We start from the raw sequence: 27,125 nt of genomic DNA, 5'->3' as shown, positions 1-27,125 counted from the left end.
AAGCATTGTGATCTGAGAATATGCAGGGAATAATCTCAGTCTTTTGGTATCAGTTGAGTCCTGATTTGTGACCCAGGATGTGGTCTATTCTTGAGAAGGTTCCATGTGCACTTGAGAAGAATGAGTATTCTGTTGTCTTAGGGTGGAATGTTCTGTATATATCTATGAGGTCCATCTGGTCCAATGTGTCATTCAATGCTCTTGTTTCTTTATTGATTTTCTGCTTCGATGATCTGTCTATTTCTGAGAGAGGCGTGTTAAGATCGCCTACTATTAATGTATTCATATCAATTTGACTCTTTATCTTGATTAATAGTTTTCTTATGTAATTGGCTGCCCCCATATTGGGGGTGTAGATATTTACAATTGTTAGATCATCTTGGTGGATAGTCCCTTTAAGAATTATGTAGTGTCCTTCTGTATCTCTGACTACAGTCTTTAGTTTAAAATCTAATTTATCTGATATGAGAATTGCTACCCCAGCCTTCTTTTGAGGCCCATTGGCATGAAAGATGCTTCTCCATCCCTTCACTTTTAGTCTGGGTGTATCTTTAGGTTCAAAATAGGTCTCTTGTAGACAACATATGGATGGGTCCTATGGTTTTATCCTACATTCTGACACCTGGTGTGGGCTCAGCAAGGTTGGCTCCTGACTCTGTTCTTTTTTTTTGGTTGGGGGAGGTGCCTGGGTTGCTCAGTCTGCTAAGTGACTGCCTTCAGCTAAAGTTGTGATCCTGGGGTCCTGGGATCCAGTCCCACATCGGACTCCCTGCTCAACAGGGAGTCTGTTTCTCCCTCTCCCTGTCTCTCTGCCCCTCCTCCTCGACTTGTGTTTGGTCTTTCTCTCTCTCAAATAAATAGATAAAATCTTAAAATATATATATGGGTATTTATAGATACGTAAAATATATATAAGATATATTATATGTGTATGTATGTATTTATTTTTCTTTTTTTGAGAGAGAGAGAGAGTGTGTAAGTGAGGAGGGGCAGAGGGAAAGAGGGAATCTTATGCAGGCTCCGTGCCCAGCACAGAGCCCAGCTTGGGGCTCTATCTCATGACCCCAAGATCATGACCTGAGCCAAAATCAAGAGTCAGTTGCTTAACCAACTGAGCCACCCAGGCGCCCCAGCGACTCTATGTTCTGGAACTTAAGGCATCTCTCTCCACGTAGGCAAAGACTTTTGGGACCCCCGTTGCCATTCCTGTCTGCGACGGCTCCACAGTGCAGGTGGAGTGTCTGACTGGGGAGCGTTTGGGAGTGAACGTCACGTGGAAGCTGCCGCTGAAGGATGTCCCACCCGCTTCTCTTCCTGATTTGCATGACATTGGTATGGTTGGCTACACTGTGGCTTAGACATTATGCAGCTTCTTTTTTTTTTTTTTTCTTTTTTTTTAAATTTTTTATTTATTTTCAGCGTAACAGTATTCATTGTTTTTTCACCACACCCAGTGCTCCATGCAATCTGTGCCCTCCCTAATACCCACCACCTGGTTCCCCCACCCTCCCACCCTGCCCCTTCAAAACCCTCAGGTTGTTTTTCAGAGACCATAGTCTCTCATGGTTCACCTCCCCTTCCAATTTCCCTCAATTCCCTTCTCCTCTCCATCTACCCTTGTCCTCTATATTATTTGTTATGCTCCACCAATAAGTGAAACCATATGATACTTGACTTTCTCTGTTTGACTTATTTCACTCAGCATAATCTCTTCCAGTCCTGTCCATGTTGCTACAAAAGTTGGGTATTCGTCCTTTCTGATGGAGGCATAATACTCCATAGTGTATATGGACCACATCTTCCTTATCCATTCATCCGTTGAAGGGCATCTTGGTTCTTTCCACAATTTGGCGACCGTGGCCATTGCTGCTATAAACATTGGGGTACAGATGGCCCTTCTTTTCACTACATCTGTATCTTTGGGGTAAATACCCAGCAGTGCAATTGCAGGGTCATAGGGAAGATCTATTTTTAATTTCCTGAGGAATCTCCACACTCTTCTCCAAAGTGGCTGCACCAGTTTGCATTCCCACCAACAGTGTAAGAGGGTTCCCCTTTCTCCACATCCTCTCCATTATGCAGCTTCTTGGAAGCTGTTTCTCCATCTGTCACATGGAGACAGTGGAGCCTATAATGCCTTTCCGTGAGGTGCTAACGAGCGAATTATGCCCTGGCCCTTGGAAGACCCAATTATTAAAAAGTATATAAAAATCAGCATCCTGCTAGTGGCTTACTAGAGTTAAATAATATCTCCCAATTGCACCTCCGTGGATAGTTTCTAATTCTTCTCTTGATTTGTTGGGCACAGAGAGGGAGACAGTTGTGAAGAAGGGTAGAGTGGGGGGTGGCAGGTCTGTATTGATTTATAATTTATGTTCTGCACACTTGCAATTATAACACATCTCAGGCCACTTATGCTCTTTAAACCCATTATTACACTGTGTCAAGTGGGGCAGGTGTGTGGATGAATCGAGAGAGTGGAAGGATCTGAGAAAGAGGAGCAGAGTGGACCATGTGATGGTGCTGTGAGCCAGTGTAGATATAATCCGCATCGTGACCGGGTGGCAGCCCCCTTTGCTCTCCTACCACCCAGTGGCCAAACACCCAGGGTCAGTCCTGGCTGCATCTTGACCTCTGTTCGACGATAGGGAGCTTCTGGAAAATGCTGCCAGAGCGTGACCCCGGGGGAGAGACTGAGTGTCTCTCATTGTGCAGTCCTCCTGGCAATAGTATCCCCCAAACAGTGTTAGGAATCAGGGGTCCTTTTCTGCTGCTGGAGAGAGCTTGGAAGATTCAGGTGTGTTTGAAGATGCAAAAGGAGGAGATGTTTATTTCTGGTGTCCATGCTGACGACTGTGGTTTCAGGCCTTCGGCGGGCTTTCCAGTAGCCTGCCGTAGCATGATGCTGATTGTGTGTGGGAATCCATCCCACCTCCAAATGTGACACTTGTCTGCTTTTTTCCTAGGAAATACTTATGGATCAGCAGCTGGATGCCTTTTCAGTGTTTAACTAACCACTGAGGTGGATGGCTGTGTTGCCTCCTAGAGGCTAGGCCTTCTCTTTGAGTGGTCCCATCATACGCATTTGCCCTTGGAATCTTCACCAACTACAAGAGAGGCATTGTCAGCCCCATTTTGCAGATGGGGAGACAGAGGTTCAGAGATTGTGGTTTGCCAAAGGTTGGGAGAGTTGAGTACCCATATAGAACACCTTACATTGCTGACTGAAGACAGGGTATCTTGTACCAATGGGGCTCATGTTGGTGACACAGAAATGACAGGATCCAGAGATCTGGGTTAAAGTCCTAGTTGCATCATTGCCTCCTGTGTAAGCTTGGGCCAGTTTGTCCCCTTCTGTAGGCCTCAGTTTCTCCTTATGTAAAATGAGAGACCAGGTAATGCTTACATCTCATTTCTATGTGGACATTCTGGGTGGCTCTGCCCCTTGGTCTCCCCTGGCCCTTGCAGAGAACAGTGGTGACATTCCTGCCTCATCCCGTGTCTTGCAGAGGAGGCCTTAGTCGGCAAGGATCTCATTGGACGCTTCACAGATCTGATCCAGAGTGGAGGGTTCCAGCTTCATCTGGATTCCAAGACCTTCCCAGCAGACACCTCCATCTACTTCCTTCAAGGAGACCACTTTGGCACCTCTCCCAGGACATGGTTTGGCTGCTTGGAAGGATTCCGCCAAGTCTTGGCTACCAGCAATGCCACTCAGGACCCGTTGGGGTGTGGTAGGTCCACTCCCTACCCTGGGACTGCTGTTTTCAGACATGTGAGGCTGTGGAAAAGGCCACCAGAGCCCTGGAGACAGGTCACTCTGTATGTACAGAGTGGGGAATCACTCATTTAATTGTCTGGCTAAAGCCTTTCAGTCATCTGCTCTGCGTAGGCATGTGGTCATCACCGCATCAGGTAGTGGCCGAAACTAGAGACACAGGTGACATGACCTAAGTGATCGTTCTTCTTACTTCTTTCCAGGCTTGGGCCTTGGGGTCTGGGCCGTGTTGTCTTTGTGGAGAAGGCTGATGTCCATCCCGTGTGCCTGCCGACATTTCTTAGTCTGGTTATGGCAATGTGGTCCTCATCACCACGTCCAAATGGCCATTGACCAAACTAGGACTTCACCCCTTGGGGGGAGGTGATTCCTGGAAAAAGTTAACAGGGGTTGTCCTTCCTTGCCCTTCCCCTATGTAGCTTCGGAAGTGGTTTTTTTTTTTTTTTCTTTTTTCCAAGAACACAGCTGCAAGTTTATTGAATGGCAGCTGCATGAGTCTCTTTGGTGCCATCATGAGTCAACACAAACTCTGGCCCTAAGATAATCCATATTTATCATCATCCAGCTCTATAGGTTTGAATTCCTGGTCTGGTCTCATGGAGCCAAAACCATGGTGTCAGCAGGGCTGTGTTCCTACCAGAGGGGATCTATTTCCTTGACTTTTCTGGGGTCTACACATTGCCCATATGTCTTGGCTCGTGGCTTCCTTCCTTCGTCTTTGAAGCCACAGTGCTGTAGTTCTCTGGACACTCCCATAATCACATCTCCTTCAGACTCTGTCTTTCCCTTCTCGTGACCCTGGTGGTCACACATAGCTGGGCAATCCAGGACACTGTCCCTATCTTCAGGTCATCTGGTTGGACCAGTTTCCCTTTGCCGTGTAACCTACTGTGTTTGTGGCTCCCAAGGATCAGGATGTGGCCGTCTTTTCTGCCTCCTACTTCCAAGGGCTCGCAATGAGAAGCCTTCCTCCCCTGTGGCATGAGACAGAGGAGCATTGTTGCTGAGCTGCAGAAAGGGAAGATGTTTTTCAGTTATTTATTTTCCATTATTTATATTGGTTGTAACACAAGAACTACACAGCCTCTCCTCCTGTGAAATGGGCCAAGTTCTAAACTCCACATTGGATTTAAGATGCAGCTGACTTTTACCACAGAAACCCAGAAATGCACCCACCGCCCTCACTGCCCACTAATATCTACAGAAGATTTTGCAGTTTACAATGCACTTTCAGAATTATTTACCACTCATGATGGGTCCTGGTGGCACATCATTCCCTCATTTAACAGATGAAGAGTTTGAAGCTCAGATGAAATGAACTAGAGCGTGTGTCATGTCCAGAGCAGGGCTGACTCAAAGGAGGGACTCAGCTTCATAAAACCAATCGTCTGTGGGTGTGTAACCCAAGGTCCTCTGGGACCAGAGCTCATGCTCTTTCCACCCCATTGAGATGCCCAAACAAAGAGGATAAGAAGTAGGAAGAGTGGAAGGTGTCACCTGCCAAGGTCGATGAAACAGGGTCAGAGTGATAGAGGTGTTCAGAACACCCACCATTGTGTTCTTACACTTACGCGGAAGAGCTCTGGACTCCACTGCTGTGTGTGTGTGTATGTGTGTGTGTGTGTTGGGGAAGGGTAGTGTGTTGCGGGGGTGTATTTGGAGGAGCAGCAGCAAGAATCTGCTTTTGTAGTCACCCCAGGTAGTGCTGGGAAGGGAGTCCAGGAACCCCACTTGGGTGCACTCCCTGGAGCATGGTGCCCAAAGGAGGAGGGTCAGGAGATGGAGACAGGTGCTAGACAGGGGCCAAGTGAGAGACCCTTTATTGGCTCTGCCTTTGCATCCCGCGCCCCCCCCCCCGCCCCCCCCCCCCCCCGCCACGACCCTGCTCCTGCATGTAAAATCAAGCCCTGGTCCAGAAATCTGATCCCAAGTTTCCTTCTAGGGAACTCCTTTGGTGATTAGATTATTTCATGTCTAACAAGGTGGGTAGCCCAGCTCAGCAGGGAAGAGGGCAGGAGAGGCTGAGCTAGGAGCACAGCAGTCTTGTCTGAAGAATGGTAAGCGGTGGGGGCACTGGTGGGCAGAACTCAGGGTGGCAGAGTTTTAGAGCGAGTGGGAAACACAGGGTGGCCTGGAAATGCGACTAAGTAAAAGGTTTTGCCTGGAAAACACTTGCTGCAGGACAGGACTTGGCAGTCTTGTTCCACAAAGGGCCAGAATGCAAGCATTCGGGTCTTCCTAGACAATACAGTTTTTGTCTCAGTGACCTAACTCATCCATTGTAGGGAGAAGAGCATGGCTGTGTTCTAATAAAGCTTTGCCAGTCCTAGTTCTAGATAAACCTACATTCTGTTTTGCAGCTGCTATAGCTTTTTATTGACTCCAAAGAATCATTGATCGTGCCATTCAGCCCTACCTCCTTATTCCAAATGGTTAGAAAGGTCTGGAATGGAGTTCACAAAAGCAGCACTGAAAGCTTTGGGTTTTCTCTGCTGTCAGTGATAATATCTACTTGTTACTGAGTTTCTAATATGTGCTGGGTCTTCCTAGCATTTCTCTAGTCTAGAGGGTCAGGTATTATTAATCCCATAGTTTGGATGAGGGAGCCAGTGGTATTAGGAAACTGCTCTTGGAAGCCAAGTGGATTCAAGTCCTGGCTCCAACACCTTCTCAGCATGGGTTCTTGGGACATTGCTCATCCTCATTAGTCATAATCTGAAAAATAGGGAAAATAAGACGTATTTCATGGGGGTCGTGGTTTGCACAACATCATGTCATCAATGCAAGTATATCCCTTCACACGTGGGAATGCTCCACAAATGGCCTTGCTGATTGGCCCTGCTGGGATCCAAACTCAGCTCCACTGATTCCAGATGCTTTGTCCTCTGCATCACGTGTCACTCTTCTCAACAAAGGGGTTCTTAGTGAAATCACACCGTTGGATTCTTGTATCTATTCTTATTGGCTCTTTGCCCCTTCTGAGGCACATCTGGAACACAGCTGTGTGGCTACAAGCGGAGCGTTGTCCTGTGGAGACGAAGCAGGGTTTCTGTGTGTTATCTCAGGGGGGCTAAGCTGTACGATTCCCCCTGGAGGGCAGTGACTCAGGGGGTTGAGTGGGAATGTCCCCCTCCCGTTACTCATGAAGGCATGGAAGCCTGTGTCCTGGGAACAGAGACCACAGGGAGGAAGGGGCTTGGTTTGCAGCTTCGATGGGGTCAGTTACATTCACCCTCTTGCCTTGAGGCCAACCACGCAGCTTCCCTTTAGAATGACCTGTTGGCAGCGTTCATACCAGTTGAGCCCATTAAGGAAAATCTTAGAGAAATTATCTGGATTTTCTATTTTCCATTCTAGACAGCCCAAACTTTCACTCATCCACTACAAGTTCTTACAACAGAGCTAGTTCTCTGTTTGTTTGTTTTTTTTCCCTGAAGTAATATGTTACATCTTGTTACCTCCCTCCTCCTTTCTTTCCTCTTCCTTTCTTCTTCCCATCTATGTGTGTAGCCATCCATTCAAGTTTTCCAAGCGCAATTATGTGTTAAACATCAGTTTATATACTTAGGCAGGCCAAGGTCATAGCTCTGCGTTTAAAGAACTCACAGTCTGGGTGTGGGAGAGGGAAATGAAAAGCCAGATTAATGTCAATGTCAAAGCCTTTGACATCGCAATCAGGGCATTCAGGGAAGACTTGCTGGGGCGGCAGGGGCGGCTTGAAGTCTTGAAAGGCACGTTGGAATCGCTGCTCAGGCAAGAACAAACAAGAAGTGGGGTGTGTGCCTGTGTGTGTGCATGCATGTGCGTGTGCATGCGTGCCCCCATGCTGAGGGTGCTACAGTGCTGAAGGGCATTCCAGAAGTGGAGATTGGTGCAGGGCGTCGCAAAACTGTGGCTGTAGGGGGACAGTGCAGGTGGCTTATGTGGCTGGAGAGTGGGTTGTGTGGGGATATGACAGGAGATATACCCAGAGAGCTAGGAAGGAGCCAGGATGGGAGGGGCCTGGGGCCGGCCAGGGCCAGTCTGCAGGGGCTCCTGGGGGGAAGATTTCAGGTTGGAGAGTGACAGGAACAGATATGGGGTTGAGCAGAGCAGGCTAAGGAGTGAAGGACACTTACACTTCCCCCCAGATGTTTTTCTTCCTCAGAGACATGTGTGTCATTGTTTGGGGCCCATGGGGATGGGTTGACAGGAGAGACAGCATTGCCTGGAAGTTTTGTGAAGCTCTCAAACTCAAACCGGCCAAATTGTCTCATTTTATGAAGGAAGGAACTGAGACCAAAGGGGTTTCTGATGAGTTCGTGGAGGGGGCTAATGGATGGATAAGCCCAACCTGTTGCTGTGGACGGAGGGGTTCTTTGAGAGCCACACCTGCCAGGGGAGGGGTGAGGATATCGAGCCTTTGCCTTGTGGTGACTTACACGGGGTTCCCATGGGTGCAAAGGCTTTGGCGGCACAAACAGAGAGAAATAGGACACAGGTTCCTGGTGCCTAGTCGTGAGGCCTGTAAGTTACTGAGCTTGTGACCAAAATTAGTCCCTGCTCCCCTCTTCGACCCCTCCTCCTGCATGCTGGGTTCGCAAGCAGAACACCTCGGGCTGGTGGAGAAGGCTCTGTTTTCCCTCAGCAATGAATCTGGAGACTTCCTGAAAAAACAGTCACAGTCCTGGGGTTCAAACACTTGAGATGATCAGTGAGCTGACTCATAGGAATAATGAAACCCCACTCTCTGAGGGAGGGTATCGATCGCTCAGGGCCGACCGGAAAACACAGTGCTCAGTTTCCAAGCTATCTCTCGAGTTTCTGGTTTACTCAGACGTGCCGACTACGTGTGCAGGCTACAGGTAGCACGGGTCGGTCAACACAGGCTCCACGTCCCACACGTCCGCACTCACTTCTTCGTCAAGGGAAGGTGGTTGAACTGGTGGGTGGAGCGAAGGCTTTAGTGTGCAGGGAACAGGCTCACACCCCACCTCTCTCACCTCGCCTCCTGGTCTGCCTTGACTTTAAGCTTCAGCTGTCTCCAGTCTAGGACACGGTGCCTTTCTCATAGGACCTTGACATAACACATTGAAACAGTCTGGCACCATGCTTGGCATAGCCTCTGATGTTACATCCTCACTGCCCTTTGCAGAAAAGCATACTAGAGAGTCAGCACGAATGTCCCAAGGCTCTGCATCCTATTCTGTGAAATGAGGTTAAAATCCCAACTCACGGGTGTGTGGTGCTCATGTCCACAAAGCATATGGCACGGTGCCAGGCACAGAGAAAACGTCCTAAGAGTGGACAAGCTTCCAGCCCCCACCTTCACTGGGGAACAGCTCACTCTTCTGGAAGTCATTTGGCAGTATTGGGGAACACACCCCAGCACCAACAAAGAAAGCAGAAAGAACCTCCTTCTCCTACCCCTTCTCTGAGCCCTTCAATCAGTGTGGCCTAGTTCGTGTTCACTTTCTGGACCCTAACTTAGAATTCTTACAAGATAGGCGTCTCTCCAGTTGGAGTTTCTAGCTTCTCAGCCCATGTCATATCAGAAAGGAAATTAGGAAAGACGGGGCATCAGAGGGACAGAAAGCTCCGAGATTCTGCAGACTAATGGGTGGCCCTGGGAGGCGAGGGATGAGGCCATTGAGGCATCTGGGGGCAAGATACATGGAGGCTTCACTCTCAGGGTCACACTTGATATTTCTGAGTAAATCGGAAACCCAACAGCCCAACAGCGAGGGCCTCCACAAATCCTGCACACTGGGTGTCTCACCTCGCTGTGGTCCCAGATCTGAGCAACGCCACTGATGACCCACCAACAGGAAAGGGCCACATGAATCGAAGGTGATGGTGCTGACCTGCTGAGATTGCCCTGTTTGGACAGAAGGGGCACTGAGGCTGGCTCCAAGGAAGGATTCCCTCAAGTATAAAAATAGTGATGGGTGGGGGCATGGGCTAAATAGGTGATGGGGATTGAGGAGTGCATGTGTCGTGATGAGCCCTGGACGGTGCATGGATTTGCTGAATCACGATCCTGTATACCTGAGATGAATATAACACTGGATGCGCATTAACTGGAATAAAAATAAAAACTTTAAAAAAATCATGACCATTTGCTGAGCACACTTAAGAGTTTGGCATGATGATCTGTGCCTTCTGTACATCATCACTGCATCCCCACGGGATGATATTATTTATAACTTTCATGGAGGAGAAAATGGAGGCTCTAAGAAGTCCAAAGTCATTTGGGAGTAGCAGGCAGAAGGATATGAGCCAGTCTGGCCAACTCCAAAGCTTTTCCCCCTGGCTGGGCTCCACCGTGGCCCTCCCTTAGGGCAGTGATCCCTGGTGACCTAGGGGTGGGCCCTCCTGTTTCAGGTCATCTCTGGCCATTCTTCCCTTTGTCCACTAGGCTCTAGCTTCATAGCTGGCTTCGGCTGTTTTTTTCCTTTTCAATCCTGAAACAAACTCATTCCTGCCTCAGGACTTTTGTCCTCGTGGTTCCCTCTGCTTGGGGTTCTCCTCGCCTAGCTCTTTGCCTGGGGTGTTCCCCATCATTCAGTGCCAAACGTCACCTTTCAGAGGGCTTCATCACTAACACGTGCAGCTCTCCCGCCTCACTTTACCCATATCTGAAGTTCTTTTCTGACGCTTCTTATCCTATTCCCTGTCAGCTCTTGGGGAGCAGGAAGCTTGTCTCCCATTTCCACAGCTTTGCCTTGGTCGTGGGAGCCTGGCAGGTAGCAGATTCTCTGTGGGTCCTGGTTAAGTGAATGAGCTCTTGTGCTGCTGCTGGGAATTAGCATACCCTGTGTGTTCTGAGGTTTAACTACAAAGCAAGAGCCTTCTCTTTAACGTCATTTCTCTGTTTGTCTTTTCTAGTTAAGTGTCCCGAAGGAAGCTATTTTCAGAAGGATATTTGTATTCCCTGTCCTGTTGGATTCTACCAAGAACGGGCAGGAAGCTTGGCCTGCGTCCCATGTCCCCTGGGCAGAACGACCATTTCCTCTGGAGCTTTCAGCCACATGCACTGTAAGTTCTGCAGGGTTCTGGTGTGAAGGAGAAACCCTACAATGCTACGGGAACACAGCAGAGTGGCTCAACCTTGGCGCTATTGAAATTTTGGGACAGAATATTCCTTTTGAGGACTGCCCCATGCATGGCAGGATGTTTATTTAGGGACGTCACTGACCCTTACCTATTACATGTCAGTAGCATACCCTCCCCTCAAGTTACAACAATCAAACATGTCTGGGGACATTGCTGAATGTCTCTTGGGTGGGGTACATAGTTGCCCAGGCTGGAGAACCATTGCATAGAGAGCATAGTAATCAAAGAGACCCCACCTCTGAATGCCTATACTCCTCTGCCAGGATCTAGGCCAGACATTTTACCTCTGTTATCTTATTAAATCCTATCAAACCCCCCTTTGGGTAAATATTATTAGCCCAGCCTTTACAGATAAGAAGGCGAAGACTCAGAGAAGTAATTTAACTGAAGTCATTCAACTAATAGGTAACATAGCTGGTCTTTGTTTGATCTTGGCATTGTCTGATTCTGAAACTTCTGATTTTTGTAAGTCACCCTTATCAGATTGAGAAATGGAAGATATTTTCCACCCACAGTCATTACAAGTATGTAGCTCATATTCCCTTTCTGGCCTATAAATTTCTCAGGACCGAGTGTACATGTGGCCTTCCCATAGGTCATGTGATTTCGCTTGGCCTACTTACTTGAGAGTCACCTGGGTATTGTCGGGTTTTTCCTAGCAAGGACCCACAGCTTGCCTCGTTGTGTGCATCTTTCCATGTTAGCCCCAAACTATGCTAACATGAAGCAAACCATCAAAGCTTTAAATCTGAATAGATTTTAGAATTTTAAAATAATTCACCCAAAGAGATCAAGTCACCTTTTCTGGTTAGCTTTCTGACCAGAAATAAAGATTTTATTAACTTATTGAGAGCAACAGAGAGAAAACATGAGCAGGGGGAGTGGCAGCCAAGGAGTCCCTCAGAGGGACAAGCAGACTCTACACCTAGCTGGATGGCAGGGCTCGATCCCAGGACCCTGAGATCATAACCTGAGCCAAAGTCAGACACTTAACCTACTACACCACCCAGGCATCCCCCAGAGGAATGCTTTCTTAGAAAAGGATCAATGCAATGTGCAGATCCTTGTTTATGAGGTGGCAGTGGGTGGGTGCTGTCAAAATGGCAGGGACGAGGGGAGGATCCTGAGTCTTTGCACCAGCCAGACCCAGGTTGTTCGCCACTCCTTCCTGCTGGCACTGTGACCGAGGCCTACCTCGTTCCTTATCTGGTAGATGGGGCCCGTGATACCTCCCTCATAAGATGGTTATAAAGCATGTCTTAGTTCGGGCTGCTACGTACAAATTACCCTAGATTAGGTGGCTTCAACAGCAAATGTTTATTTCTCACGGTCTGGGAGGCAGGAAGTCTGAGATCAGGGCACTGGTATGGTCAGGGTCTTGGTGAGGGCCCTCCTCCTGGCTGTACCCTCACGTGGCCTTTCCTTGGTGCATACACAGAGTGAGGGATCTCCTGTGTCTTTCTCTTTTCATAAGGGCACTGATCCCATCACAGGGACCCCACCCTTATGACCTCTTCTAAACTTAAGCAGCAGAGTCTTACCTGAGAATACCATCACATTGAGGGGTAAGGCTTCAACATCTGAATTTGGAGGGACACAAACCTTCAGTCCATAACAAAGTGCGGCCCATTAAGACTCTGCGTGCAGAAGTGGAGGGCTGTCATATCATCCCCATTCTCCTGGGTGTCTTCCTTGAGTAACAGAATAGATTTCAGTGGGTGAGTCTCCAGAGTCAACAGTAGAGTCTATTCTCTGGGTATGTTTGTATCTAAGAACATCTCCATGACTCATTAATATCACCATTCTGCCTGTGGTCTTGTCTGATCTGTGTTCTTAGATGGAATCATATGAAAGAGAAGCACAAGGGAGGAGGGTCTGCCAAGTTTTAAGAGATGTCAAGTGATTACAGTATTTCCTTGGTTTCTTTTTTGGTGTTAGGCTAGCTCTTAGAGTCTCAATTCCTCTATATTACTGTTCTCACCCACAAATACTTTCCTCCTCTGTTTCCTAACTGTGCAAGTCTACCGGATGATTTTGGAGGTTCTGTTGATAACTGAGTAGCTCTTTGTTTATTTGTTGGCTTATTGATGCTTTAATTTGTATATGACATGCATGGCATGCAAAACATCCTATTTAAAAACTAGCCTTTGTAGTCTCTCCCGCAGAAGTTGTAATTGATCATTAGTTAGTCATATAACTAATAGTCTTAAAATAGAGAAAACTAGATGTTCGCAAGTCCTGGGCTGCATGAAAGAACATTTTCCACCTACTTGCCAGCCCTGGAGAACCAAGGTATTCTCTTTTGATATCATTCATCAAAAATGTATCAAGCACCTTTTTTAATCTTAAATTTTTATTGGATACATGAAACAAGTAGAGATAAACTCCCTGTCCTCAGGGAGTTTAGAGTCTGATAGGAAAAGAAGACATGCAAGTATGCAGATGAATGTGTGTAATTACTAATATAATGGAGACGGTTGTTTTATGCTACTGTAGCACTTGACACCAGGTCTGGAAGGACAAGTCGGGACTAACCATGGGGCAGGTGGAGAAGAGAGACTTCGGGGTAGAGGAAATAGCTTAAGCACAGGAACAGAGTTATTTATCCATGGATTCAGCTAGTATTTATTGATTGGGTCTTTTTTGTGGAGGAGGAGTGTTTCTGGACCCAATTCCAATGTGTGTGTGTGTGTGTGTGTGTGTGTGTGTGTGTGTGGTGGGGGTTTCCCCACAAGAACCATAAGCAATTTGGACACTATCCTCTCAGAGATAGTACCACATCCCACAGATTGAGGACTCAGTCCCATAAGAATGACCCCACTGCCTCCATCCTGTGTCTAGTGGGAAGCCCAGGCTTCTACCTGTGTTTCTGATGGACAAGCTACAGGCTGGGAGTGCCACCGACCCCCTCCCACTCAGGTGTCGCTCGTAAGTCCGGGTTCTTATGTGTATTTCCAATCAGCTGGCTCTGAAGCCGAGGTTCCCACTGCTTCCTCCCTGGGTGTGATTAGTTTGCCAGAACGGCTCACAGAACTCACAGAAATGTCTTACTCAGTAGATTGCCAGTTTATGATAATGGGGTAGATCTCAGGAACAGGCAGGTAAGACAGGCACAGGGCATGGCATGGGGAAGAGGCCTGGAGGTTCCACGCCTCTCCAGGCACATTGCTCTCCGCACATCTCCGCGTGTTCACCTACCGGGAAGCTCTCAGAACCCCATCTTCTGAGGTTTTAGGGATGTTTCATTACAAAGCAAGCTTGATTGAATCACCAGCCATTGGTGATCAGAGGTCAGGGAGAGGGACTGAAAGTTTCAATGCTCTGGTCACATGGGTGGTCGTCTTGGCAACCCCTTCCTTAAGAGCAGTCCCAAAGTGACCTCTATAATGTGACAAAAGACACCTTTATGGCTTTCACCACTGAAGAAATGACAAAAGCTTTCAGGGACTGGGTGCCAGAAATGAAAGGAAGTCCAAATATTTCTTATTATAAATCACAGTATCACAATGGGGAGCTTGTATTACGGCAGACACTGAGCGAGACCCTGGGATCCTATAGGGAGCAAAACCAGATCTAGTTCCTGCCGCTTGGAGCTTCTCTGGGAGGCGAGGAGGGTCATTGTCAAACTGTTCATTCACAGGGTCAAATGGAAATAAAAGCCATGCTGTAGCAATGAGGAGAGGCGTGGAAGGATGAGAGCATGTAGTGGTCGGACATTGGGGTCCCGGGGCCTCCGTAAGGAAGAAGGGATTGCATTGAGGGCTGCATCCGAGACGAAGGAGAGCTCCAGGCACTGAGTGCCATGTGGACTGTGGAAGCACAGGGGGCATGTGTATAGTTAGATGGGCGCGGCCAGACCTCGGGGTTTAGTGGCCCCCCAGCGGGCCTGCACATCGTCTTTTGACCAAAGGGCAGGAACACTGATGAATTTGAAGCTGAGGAGTGCCTGGGTGAGACCTGCGACTTGCAATCAGATGTCAACAACGGGTCACCTGGGACCCCCGAGGGGTGGGGTCCTGGAAGCCCATCAGTGATGGTGCACTTGTGTTTCGGTTGCAGGTGTCACTGAATGTCAGAAGAGTGAGGAGGGCCTGTGGTGTGACCAGGACGGCCAGTACCGAGCCAGCCAGAGGAACAGGGACAGTGGAAAGGCCTTCTGCGTGGACGGCGAGGGGCGGAGGCTTCTGTGGTCGGAAATGGAGTCCCCTCTCTCTGACTCCCAGTGTCTGAGTATGTGCTGGGGGTGAAATCAGCCGTGTGACTGGGTAGAGGGCATGGGCTCTCAGGGGACTTCTAGAAGCGGAGAAACCCGTGAGCTGCAATTGTCTCTGACTCTTTATTTTGGAAATTTTTAATCTATGTAGAGCCGAAAGTGGGATAAACAAGTCACCTGCCACCGAGGTCCCAAAACTGTCAGCACTTTCCTCTTGTTCTTCCTCTTTCCTTTATTTTTGATCGTTGGAGAGTAAACTTCAGACATCATGAAACATCACCCTCAAATACTCCAGTGTGTATGAGGCATGGATTTAAAAATAATTAACGAGCTGAGTTTCCCTTTCTTGTGCACAATGTGCTTCTAATAAGCTGGTCAGCTTCTCTCTTTCAACCGGATATTGTGGGAAGACTTGAATGCCAGTCCTGGTTCCATAACTTACTTGCTGGGTGACCAGAGCTAATCGCTCAACTTCTCTGATCCTCAGTCCCCCCCAGCAGCCTCCTGACCCTGAAGGGCCAGTGCCATCCTACGGGGACAACAAGCATTCACTGAGCACCATCCTGAGCCAGGCACAGCTGTTCAGTGACGTGATGGGTGGGAAGGTCCTGGGTGAGCCGGCACTTGACCTACAATAGCAGGTGTGATGGGAGTGGGGTCAGAACTAGTGCGATCTCGGTGGTGCCCTAGAGCAGCTCTGTAGTCTGAGCAAGCCATTGACCTTCAAGAGTTTACTCTTTGGTCAAATGGGGCTGTTCATGCCTGCCTTGCAGGGGAGTGGAGCATGTGAGCCGTGATGTGACTGAGAGAGGTAATAAGCATGTCAGAATGATGAGAAGACGAAGTCATATTAGCTGCCTGTTTCTTCCTCTGTGAATCAAGGAATAGGCAGAGGCATGTCCAATTCTGACCTTTCCAAGTCTTTAGGGCTTTGCCCAACCATTCCACAGCCACCTTCCTGCCTGAGGTCTGGCTGACCTTAACATACCTGAGCAGACAGAGCCGGCACCAGCTGCCCCTATCTTTCAGATTTCTTTCCTTCTTTCTTTCTTTCTTTCTTTCTTTTTAAAGATTTCATTTATTTATTTGACAGAGGGAAAGAGATCACAAGTAGGCAGAACAGTAGGCGGGGGGGCGGGGGGGGAAGCAGGCTCCCTGCTGAGCAGAGAGCCTGATGCGGGGTTCGATCCCAGGACCCTGAGATCATGACCATGACCAGGGCCTAAGGCAGAGGCTTAACCCACTGACCAGCCAGGTGCCTCTCTCAGATTTCTGCGTAAGGAGAGGGTCTGATGTACGTGGGCCTACTATGTGCCAGGCCAGGCCCCAGGCCAGGCAGTGTGGTGAGCTTCACAGAGGTTCTGAGGGGTAGATATTAGTGTCCCCAATCATTTAGCCAAAGAAACTGAGGCAGAGATTGTCTCCATGACTTCCCTCCCTCACTAATCAAGATATAACTTACCTAGAATTTGAACCAGTGAGTGTCTGACCCCCAAACCCTTTCTGTCCATGACAACAATCTGCTTCTGGTTATCTACTTCCTTATGAAGCACACACCTGCCCATGTACACAGACTTGTACACACTTGTAACACACACACACACACACACACACACACAGCCTACATGCTCTTGCTCTCTAGGGAACTGGCGGCAGCTAATCACATCTGACATCTGAGAAAATCCATTTTGTAATGCTCAGAACAATCATTCCCTTCTTCAGCAAAGCACTAATGCATCTCAAGGATGACTGTGTGTGTGTGTGTGTGTGTGTGTACGTGCAAGCGCGCGCGTGCATGTGCATGTGCATGCCCAGCTGTGTGCTCGAATCCCCATGAATAAACTGTAAATCCAGGGAAAATCTAACCCCCCCCCCGCCAGTATTCCTCTTCTTGGGCAGAGACAGCAATCAGAGGCGTTAATGCTTAAAGGTGCTCTTGGCCATCGGGCCGGCGGGCCCAGCTGCCCTTCCCAAGTGACGCAGAGACCGGCCACAGTGCGAAGCAATTTGCTGGGCTCTGGCAACTCCTGGCTATTCCGGATCATCACCCAGACACTTGCCTTTTAACTCCTCTCCTTTCTGCTTCCCTGTGGATACCTTGGTGCCCAGAGTTGTGATCTGCACTCGGCAAAGTGTTTCAGGCTTTGTTGGGTCCTGTGCTCATCCAGAGCAGAAAGGACAGCTTTGTCAGTGTCCCAGAAGGGCTTATGAGCAACAGGACAGCCTTGTCAACTCCGGTGACATGTCCCCGAGGCTCCAGCTGACGAACAGCCTCCGGGTGGGACCTCATGGTCTCTGGCTTCTTAGGCAAAGCTCGGAGTTTCAAGTTTCCCTCTCTGGGTACTCAGGAGAATTTCCATGTTAGGAAGCTGGGTCGCTAGGGGATGTCAGTAGCCCCTTCTTGGAAGCCAATCAACTTGGCTTTGAGTGGCGCTTCCCCTCGGGGAGAGGGATTGCAGTCCTATTTTTGAGGCCTTTGTCCTCTAGAAAAAGCCCAGGTATAGATGTCAGCTTTATCTCGGGTGGGGTTGGGGTGGGGGAGATTTGCCTCCTTTCCACCCGCTGTGTCCAGCCCCGGGTCTCCACCCACGGGGATTACTACTGTAACCTGCCCTCGTCCTCCTGCTCGGCATGGGCCGCCCTCAACGACTTTTCCATGATGCTTCAGAACAACTGTCTGCGAGGCTGTTCTGTTTATGCATTGCCCCTTACCACTCTGCAGAGGTTCTGCACTGCTCTCGGGATAAAGTAAAATCGCACACCTTACCCTCCTCTCTGGGTTCTAGCCTCCTTAGGTAATATTACCCTTTGGGGCTAGGATGGTAGCTTACTTTTTGTTCTATCCCATGGTTGTCGGCACCTGTCAGTAGAATCAATGAGTTGCTGTAATTTTCTGGGCCTCTTTGAAATTATTCCCTAAAGACCATCAGGGATAGAGAGTTTCCCACCACTGGAATTCCTGCAGCCAGTTTTACGGGCCCTGATAGTGAGTGAAGCAGGTGTCCTCGTGGGGCACCAAGGGACCCAGCAGCTGCGGAATTGCGGTCGTGTACCAGCTTTTCCGTGTTCTTCGGTTTAATCCTCCCAACCACAAAATCAGGATCTCAGAGATTGAAATTTGCACCAGGACACAGAGTCAGTGAGGGGTGGCAGCGCACAAGGGAGGGACTCGGGAGAGCTAGCGCTCTCCCCCCACTGCCTGAGTGAGTCGTTTACTTGCTGACTTTGGCTGCTGGAGATATCGTGAGCTCATCTTCCTTTAATTCTAGATCCAGTTTCCTCATTCTGCTTTTGGCTGAGCCATGCCCAAGACTTCATAGGGCATGTCAGGTGCCCAGAGGTCTCTGCTGGGATCTTCGCAACGTTCCCAGGCTTCCTGGGGCAGCAGTGATCTCGGCAGTCATTCGTTCATTCTTCAGCGCATCCGTCTAATGCACAGGAAACTAGGCCTCTGTCACTCTGCCAGCTGGCGGGTGTCCACGTATTCTCAGAGCATCGTCCTTGCCTTGGAAAGAGACGGGCACCTAAATAGCTCTCACGTGGACCCTCTACGCTTTCCCAAGACATTTGCAAATACCCCACCGAGTCAAAATGTGGCCTGTGGGAAATTGTACCGTTAGACTGTAGAAGTCTGCCAGCTGATGCAATATTCTATGGAATTATCAGCAATTTAGTGCCTGGATTGTTTCTGTTCTGTTTGGCAATGAGCCTCCTTGCAGAATGCTGTAACGTGAAGATCTTCGCCACCAAGGTGTCCCTTTTGTGAAAACCAGCAGATTGTCTCACTGAAGTGCTATACTGACCGAGTTTTCAGCCTCTGGGAAGACTTTTGTTGGAAACTGAAAGACCTGCCCAATTTTGTTTAGTCTGCTACAGGGTTGTGAGCCTCTGTCTCTACCTGTTAAACTTCAGGGACAAAGCTGAATATAGCTTGGGGTTTGCTGGACCGGAACCTGCAGGCTCTATAAACAAGAGAGCAAGGGGCATGAAAATTTAAAAATAAATAAGTAAATAAATAAAAAAGAGGGGGAGAGAGGAAGAGATGAAACAGAAGAGTTGAGTGTGGGCTGAGCCCATGAACTTGACAACTTCAGTGATCAACATGAAAGGAATCCCTGGTAGAATTTGAATTTTTTTCTGTATCAGAATTCGTGAAGGCGTAAAACATGATATTTCTCTCATATTGGCATCCTGTCTCCCAACTTTGTCTCAGAGGGAATGAACTTCTTTTCTGCACTTATGAACACGGAGGAGAGTTTGCTATGGGTGGTCTTGACTCTATCTCAACACAAGTCTCTTTCACAAAGCGATAGTGTATGAGACTGGGTGCTTTTGTGTGTGCTTGTAATTCTGTCTGCAAAAAACTAATGGTGCCCCTTTATTTGTCTTTTAAAAGATAACTTGCCGAGGGGCATCTGGGTGGCTCAGTGGGTTAAGCCTCTGCCTTCGGTTCAGGTCATGACCACAGGGTCCTGGGATTGAGCCCCCCATTGGGCTCTCTCTGTTCAGTGGGGAGCCTGCTTCCCCCCACTCTGTCTGCTTGTCTGCCTACTTGTGATCTCTGTCTGTCAAATAAATAAATAAATAAAATCTTAAAAAAAAAAAAAGAAGATAACTTGCCACTTTCCAGAAGGAAGTAAAAATTGTTTTATGGAAATAAAATTTTCAATTTTTAATAAAATAATGATAAGATAATTACCATTCAATGATCAGGACCAGAAACTATAAATTTAGATAGAAAATCCATATCAATTAGAAAAATGAGTAATAAGGACTAACATAATATTGGATTTTCCCCTTACCTCCTGACAATGAGGGAGCAGAAGGAGACATGATTACACATAGCTCTCTGCATCAGATATGAAGCAGCTGGAAGTATTTTCAAAAGGAGTTCCTCTCCTGGGGACATCTGTGTGACCAAGAGCTATGAATGGAAAGGAGTTACTTGACCTGGCCCTTTTTCTGGCCTCTCTGTAGAGCCCCCTGCATTTTAAAGTCACATTGATCAATCTGCTTTCCTTTCAGTGATGCGGAAATTTGAGAAGGTTCCAGAATCTCAGGTGATCCTCAGTGCCAATGTCACTGCGGCGGGCAGGTCCAAAATTCCTGACTCTGAGTCCCCCCTGCTTCAGTGCTTGACAGGTAAGGGGTGGTAGGGAGGTGGGCGCACACAGAGATCAGCTCAGCTGGCCTTGGCAAGATGAATCAAATAGAACCATTGAAACCCTGATGAGAAATTATACTTTATCAGAACACAGGGTGATGGACATCAAGGAGGGCCCATGATGTCATGAGCACTGGGTGTTATACGCAACAAATGAATCATTGGACATTATATCAAAAACTAATGATGGGGTGCCTGGGTGGCTCAGTGGGTTAAAGCCTCTGCCTTCGGCTCGGGTCATGATCCCAGGGTCCTGGGATCGAGTCCCACATCGGGCTCTCTGCTCAGTGGGGAGCCTGCTTCCCCCTCTCTCTGCCTGCCTCTCTGCCTACTTGTGATCTCTCTCTGTCAAATAAATAAATAAAATCTTTAAAAAATATATTTTAAAAAACCACAAAAAAACACAAGAAAGCAAAACTAATGATGTACTATATGCTCGCTAATTGAATTTAAATTAAAAAAAAAAAACTTGGAAAATCAATGGATTCCCAAAATGTACATCCAACTCATAAATTCACTTCAAATTTCACACTTGATCTTAGCCAAAAGGCCGAGAAGCGATATTTCACTTCAAATTTCATAATACACCTACTGTGTACCAGGAACGATGTGGTGCCAAACACAGGGAAGCAGAAATGAAGAATGTGGATTCCTCGTAGTCCTACTTGTCCTGGTCGGGAGAACTATCTCTCTGTAGCAACAGCCAGGCCAGAGAGGGGCGATATCAACTCTCCTTCATTGAGTGCGTAGATTACAAGGATTGTTACGAGATCATAACCCTCCAGTCTGGAATGGTCACTGGTGTCCCCGTTACAGATGAGTGTGTGTTTGGGTGTGTGGGGGGTGGGGGCATGTGTCCGTCTGTCCTCAGCATCACCTGAGAGCCACAGGCGCTGACTGGCCCGTTCTGCCCACAGACTGTGCCCTGGACGAGACCTGCAGCTTCCTCGCGGTGTCCACGGTGGGATCAGAGGTCTCGTGTGATTTCTATGCTTGGACAAGTGACAACATCGCCTGCACGACTTCAGCCCAGGTGAGTCGTGGCAGCTGTGTGGGGGTTCTGTGTCCAATGTGCTCTGTCTGAATGGACATCAGACTTCGGGAAATGGAGACTGCATGGACCGATGTTGGCTCAGGCTGCGGCTGTGTGAGGGAGCATCCCTCTGAGCAGAATCGCTTCATGACCTGGGTCAGAGGGAATGTCAGTGATGAGCACTCCCTTCTGGGACCCACCAGCTTATCTCACTGGGCAGACTGGTCGCTGGGATGATGGGACCTTGTCCAGAGCCCTAAATGCCATGTCTCTCTGACTGCCGGACTCCAGCATTCCTTTCCAGTGTACAAGTAAAATATGACTGTAGTTTAAGAAGAAAAATGTTAAATATTAGTTTGAACCACATGAAGTAACTGTGTCTGGAGGTCAAAGCTGGCAATTTCACTGTTACCATGAATTAAGATAGAAGAGGATAGAGAGGGAAGCAGTTGTCCTAAGTTCCCAACTCCTAACCACATGCAGATCTCCATTTTTACTCTTCCAGTTTCTCATGGAATCTTCCAGAAAAGGTCTATGTGTTTATAAGCATCCTTTTTTTTTTTTTTCGGTTTGTTTAAATGGTAAGATCTTATAATATTATTCTTAATATTATTTTCTACCTTGATTTTCTCACATAATGTTTAACTTTCTGTTTAAAATGAACCTCATTCTTTTTAATGGCAGCATACCAATCCATTCTACGCATGTACGTCATTTATTTCACATTTTAAAAAAGATGTTATTGAGAGAGAGAGAGCTTGAGCAGGAGGAGGGGCAAAGGGAGAGGGAGGGAGAGAATCTCCAGCAGACTCCCTGCTGAGCGCAGAGCCTGATGCAGGGCTCAAACTCACAGTTCTGAGATCATGACCTGAGACAAAAATCCAGGGTCGCACAGTCAATTGACTGAGCCACCCAGGTGCCCCTTTATGTCACAGTGTTAAGGACATGTAGATGTGTTAGCGGTTTGGCAACGTGCCCTTTGCACATGCACCTGTGCAGGGGTGTGAGTGTGTGTTCATAAGTGACATCCCAGAAAGGGCATGCAAGGTGGACCCCTGAATTTTAGGACTCGGGCCAGGGTGTGTAGCTGCAGTAGCCAAAGGAGAGACAGGGACGGGTCTTGGACTGAATCGCAAGCCTGTCCATTTGGGGCTTTTAGACCACGTGCAGATTCCTGACCTCAGACTCCTTGTCTGTAACATGGAGGCTGGACCTCAAAGGCTTCTGGTGAGGATTTGAGAAGCTAACACAAGACACACAGTCATCGAGACAATGTGAGCTCCTTTGAGTTTAAAGGTTAAAGCATTTGGGGGAGGAGGACTGTGGCTTTACTCTTCCTTGCTATGGTGACTGAGGCCTGTCTTAAGATCTGTCAGGAAGATATGGAGCCGGGGGGTGGGGCGGGAGGTCAGGTTCTCAGGCTGGTGACGGTCATCTGGGACCCATGGGCATTAATGCTGTTGGACAACGCAGACTGGGTGGGTTTATTTTTTATTCAGGCTTTCCAGGTGCTGTCCCCTCACCTTGGCTGGTCTGTGTCAATGTGATTCTGTTAATGGGACACCCCTGTCCGCACTTCCTATAGGTATTTTGTGGCTGAGGGGTCTGAGGTCCCAGTCAGTGACCCCACTTCCTGGGCAGCTATCACATCCCTGGGAATCTCTGACCTAAAGAAATTCTCCTCCTCTATTTCCCTAAGGATCAGATCCAGCTTATAGGATTATTAATAACAAAAAAAGCTGATGTTTACTGAGTGCATATCAGTACTTGGCATTTCCCTGAACAAAAGTATTGAATTATTGGTCATTAGAGCCTCTGATGCCGTGACCACTGCTTGCTTAGTAAGTATGGATTTCAATCTATAAGAAATAAGACACTTCTTCATTAAAAAGACATGCAAAGAAATGCAAAATAGGAATGAGTGGTCCCTCCAACTCCTCAGCCTGGGAGAGACCGTCTGTCACAGGGACTGTTCAGGAGGTGACTGGAGGCAGGCTGTCCCAGGTTTGGGTCCCAGCCCACTCCTTGCTTGATGCTCTTTGTCCCTTGGTTCCTGAGAATCATCATCTAGCATATGGGGCACCTGTATCTCCCAATTCTAGTGAGGACTGAGTAAAGTCATACCTGGAAAAGCTTACAGGACAGTTTCTGCCTCAGAGAAAGAGCTCAGTGACCGTTAGGATTGTCACCATTGTTGTCAGGATCGCTGAGAGGCTGGCAGAAATCCCGTCTCAGCTGTCACAGGGCTCCCCTCCAGGACCCGGGGCTCTCAGTGCTACCTAAGGCACAAGGGTCAGGAATCGGTCATGGATCATGAGTGACGTGAATGGTCCACACCACCCAGCGCTGAGACCTCAGTGCCAGGTCCTGCCCTCAGGGTCCCCAGCACCTTGTGTCTGGGTTAGGTTTGGGGTGTGGAAGGGACTCTTTACCAAGACAGGAACCCTGTGCCATGGATCTAGGCTGCTGGTGTTTGGTCCCGCTGACACTCACCCCATGCCCTCCAGGTCTGACCCCTACACAGGGGCTCGAGTCTGGGACCCGCCACCCACGCCCTTCTCAGAAGTACAGGACTCTTGCGTCTCAGAGACCCTTCTCCCCTCCCCAGGCCATCATCCTTGCACTGAGCTCAGGTCTTCTAAAAAGGAAGAAGAGCTGTTCCTTCAGTTGCTTTGCTTTAGCTCCTGCCCTTCGAAGATCCCCACAGTTGGGAAACTCAGTTAGGCAACCCTGAGGAGGGCAGAACTCTAGGAACCAAACACAAGCTGATAAAAACAGATTTATCCTGCCACCCCCACATAGCGGGAGTGCTGGAAAGAGCCAGAAAGAGAGATCTGAGATTAGCAAGGAAGGCAAGGCCTTTGGAAGTCTGACCTCATTTCCAAGCTTAGGAACCTTCCTCTGATCCTCACTGGATACAAGCTACCCCTATAAGGACTTCTACGGGCTGGCTCCTGCCTCTCTTTCCTCTCTGAGAACCATGGACTCTAGTCCTCAAAACACCACAGAATTCTTTAACTTCATTTCTGCTATTTCCTTTGCTTAAAATCCCCCTTCTTTTATTTTCAACTGACGAACTCTTACTCATACGTCAGTACCCCACCCAGATTCACGTTTTCTGGGAAACTTTTCTAGCTTTCCCTTCTCAGTAGAATTAATCATTCCCTCTTCTACAGTGACCCCCTCTGGAATTCCATGTGTCTCTGCAGCTAACTCCCTGGGCTGGAATTTACCACTTACATGTCTGTGGGCTCTGAAAGACTGGGAGAAACTAACGGGCGGGAACCTTCTCATTTTTTATATTTGTAGCCCCAGTGCCTCGCCATGGTTAGGGTTGGATAAATGTTTGTGGAATTGAATTGACTGTCACGGGGTAATAATGCAGCCTCTTTCTATCTCCAGCATCAAGACACGTTGGGGAATTCAAAGGCCACCGGCTTTGGAGGTCTTAAGTGTCGGGTGACGGTGAAGAGCCGGGCTCAAGGGTCCGCAGCTGTGTATCTGAAAAAGGGTAGGTTGGTCAAGCTGGAAGGCTGGGGGCGTTGGTGGCTTTACTTGGCTGGTGTTCTGAGCTGCTTCCTAGCCGGCCCCTTGAAGGAGGGGCCACACTGCCCCCAGCCCCTGGGGTGGGGAGGCTCCCTCTGCAGGTGAGGAACAAAGTGGCAGAGCAGATGTGGGGGCTGCGGTCAGAGCCTCATTGAGGGCAGCCTGCGTGTCCCCTGCAACCCCCGGAGGGGGCTGCCTGTGAGCGGGGAGCATCCCCCACTGTGGGATGGGCTCTGAGCTCCTGGCAGCTGCCCCTCTCAGGCCTTCCCACTCATGAAGCTTCGCACTCCCCACCCTTTGGTCTCCACCGGCCCTGGAAGTTACCAGACCTTCTCACAATGGTCCGAACCTCCAAGCACTCCTCCCCTCACCAAGCCTGCTCGGGGCCTACTGCATAACATGCTGCACTGCGCGTGCCTGTTTCCTGCCGGCTTGTGAAAATGCGAAATGAAAATGCTTGTGAAAATGTTGGATCCTAGGGAAGCTCTATTTTTAATTTTTTGAGGAATCTCCACACTGTTTTCCCAAGTGGCTGCACCGGTTTGCATTCCCACCAACAGTGGAAGAGGGATCCCCTTTCTCCACATCCTCTCCAACACACGTTGTTTCCTGTCTTGTTGATTTTGGCCATTCTAACTGGTGTAAGGTGGTATCTCAGGGTGGTTTCGATTTGACTCTCCCTGATGGCTAGTGATGATGAACGTTTTGTGGAGCATAAGGAATAACATGGAGGACATTAGGAGAAGGAAAGGAAAAGTGAATTGGGGGAAATCGGAGGGGGAGACGAACCATGAGAGACTGTGGACTCTGGGAAACAATCTGAGGGTTTTAGAGTGGAGGGGGTGGGGGGAGGGGTGAGCCTGGTGGTGGATATTAAGGAGGGTGTGGATTGCATGGAGCACGGGGTGTGGTGCATAAACAATGAATCTTGGAACACTGAAAAAATAAATAAATCAATTTTAAAAACCATAATAAATGAATAAATAAATAAGAAAAAAAAAAAGAAAGAAAATACAGATGCAGAGTCAGTACGCTGGGGTTGGGCCAGACTCTGTCTTTCAGGTAACCTCCCAGGGATGCCAGAGCTGCTGGCCGGAGGGCCACGCTTTGAGTAACAAAGGTGTGTCATAGCCCCCAGTTTACAGCCTGCTTCCCCAGACAGCCTTCATCCACCATCACAGAAATTCCCAGAAGAAGGCAAGAAAGGGTTCATTGCCCCTGTTTTACAGATAAGGAAACTGAGGCTCAGAGAGATTAGGAGAGTTTCACAAGGTCAAACTGCTAATAAATTGGGGAGGTGCGTTTGAACCTAAGTGTGTCTGAATTCCCCTGCATGGCTTCACAGAGCGGGGACAGGGAAGGCTGTCCTTGTCTCTTCTGTCCTGCTCGCCTCCTGCCTTCTCTCCATCAGGCCCAAGAGAGGGGTCAGCAGCCCAGGGTGTGAGCCCTGGGCCTCGGGGAGGCCCCCCACAAGCTGGGACCCTTTGCTGGTCCCTGCTTTCTGGGCCCTCCTTCCCTGGGGTCAGGGTAAGGGTGCTGGCGCCGGCCTCCCTGGCCTGAGCCCGTCTGCCCCTCACTGGCTGTGGCCAAGATCCCTGACGTTCTCTGGGTTTCCATTTCCTCACCAGTTAAATCGGAGTCACCAGTGGGCTGGGGAGGTTGGGAGGTTTGGGGTGAGGTTACCTGTGCTTCTAGAACACTGCCCAGCATTGGGTAAAGAGCAAGAGCAGGAGATTTCTAAGATGGTTTTCCTTCTTGCGGACACGTTTCTGATGACCCGGGGTAAGGCCTCGGACCAGAAGGCAGCCTGGGGCCAGGCCGAGGGCCTGGGGCTTGGCAGGGAGGCAGGCGGGTATGCCAGCTCCCAGGTCTGTAGCTCAGGGGGCCGGACTCCCAGCAGTTTCAGACGGCAGCAAAGAGCTGGCAGAACGTGAAGACGGTGCCACGGCCCAGGACTCGAGTCTCGGCGGGTCTCTGGAGCGGTCCACAGCCCACCGCAGAGACAAGTGTCTGTAGCTTTCTGTCTCTGGCCCTGCCTTCACCTTTGGCCTCCATTCTGTCTGAGGGGAGGGCTCCCCTGGGAGAGTGGAGTCCGGCAGGGCTGGGATTTCTCTCATCTGTGGCCAGGTGACTAGAATTTCTGCCCCAATGTTTATTCCAATTATTATAATTTTTTTATCCATTTAAAAATAATAACAGAGCACAGAGGTTTTGTTTTGTTTTTTTTTCCTAAAAAGGAAAACCAAAATCAAACAAGTAACCCCTCCCCCCGCAAATACTCTTTAAAACCAATCCT

At 48.8% G+C, this 27,125-nt stretch overlaps 1 protein-coding gene across 1 annotated transcript in view; it reads left to right on the top strand.

The window, feature by feature from the left end:
- The window catches only part of TG (thyroglobulin), a gene marked incomplete at its 5' end in the record, with an annotated part of 244,264 nt that overhangs the window by 45,358 nt on the left and 171,781 nt on the right, over window positions 1–27,125 (top strand). Inside the window, 7 exons of the mRNA XM_080800604.1 lie at window positions 1,176–1,332; window positions 3,510–3,734; window positions 10,646–10,795; window positions 14,933–15,103; window positions 20,112–20,228; window positions 21,168–21,283; window positions 24,686–24,794. Of these exons, the coding sequence (XP_080656730.1) occupies window positions 1,176–1,332; window positions 3,510–3,734; window positions 10,646–10,795; window positions 14,933–15,103; window positions 20,112–20,228; window positions 21,168–21,283; window positions 24,686–24,794 (1,045 nt within the window). The remainder of the gene's footprint in view (window positions 1–1,175; window positions 1,333–3,509; window positions 3,735–10,645; window positions 10,796–14,932; window positions 15,104–20,111; window positions 20,229–21,167; window positions 21,284–24,685; window positions 24,795–27,125) is intronic.

The sequence above is a fragment of the Martes martes genome, assembly GCF_963455335.1.
Source record: "Martes martes genome assembly, chromosome: 4".
Classification (NCBI taxonomy): Eukaryota; Metazoa; Chordata; class Mammalia; order Carnivora; family Mustelidae; genus Martes; species Martes martes.
This window is presented reverse-complemented; position numbering and strand designations above follow the sequence as displayed.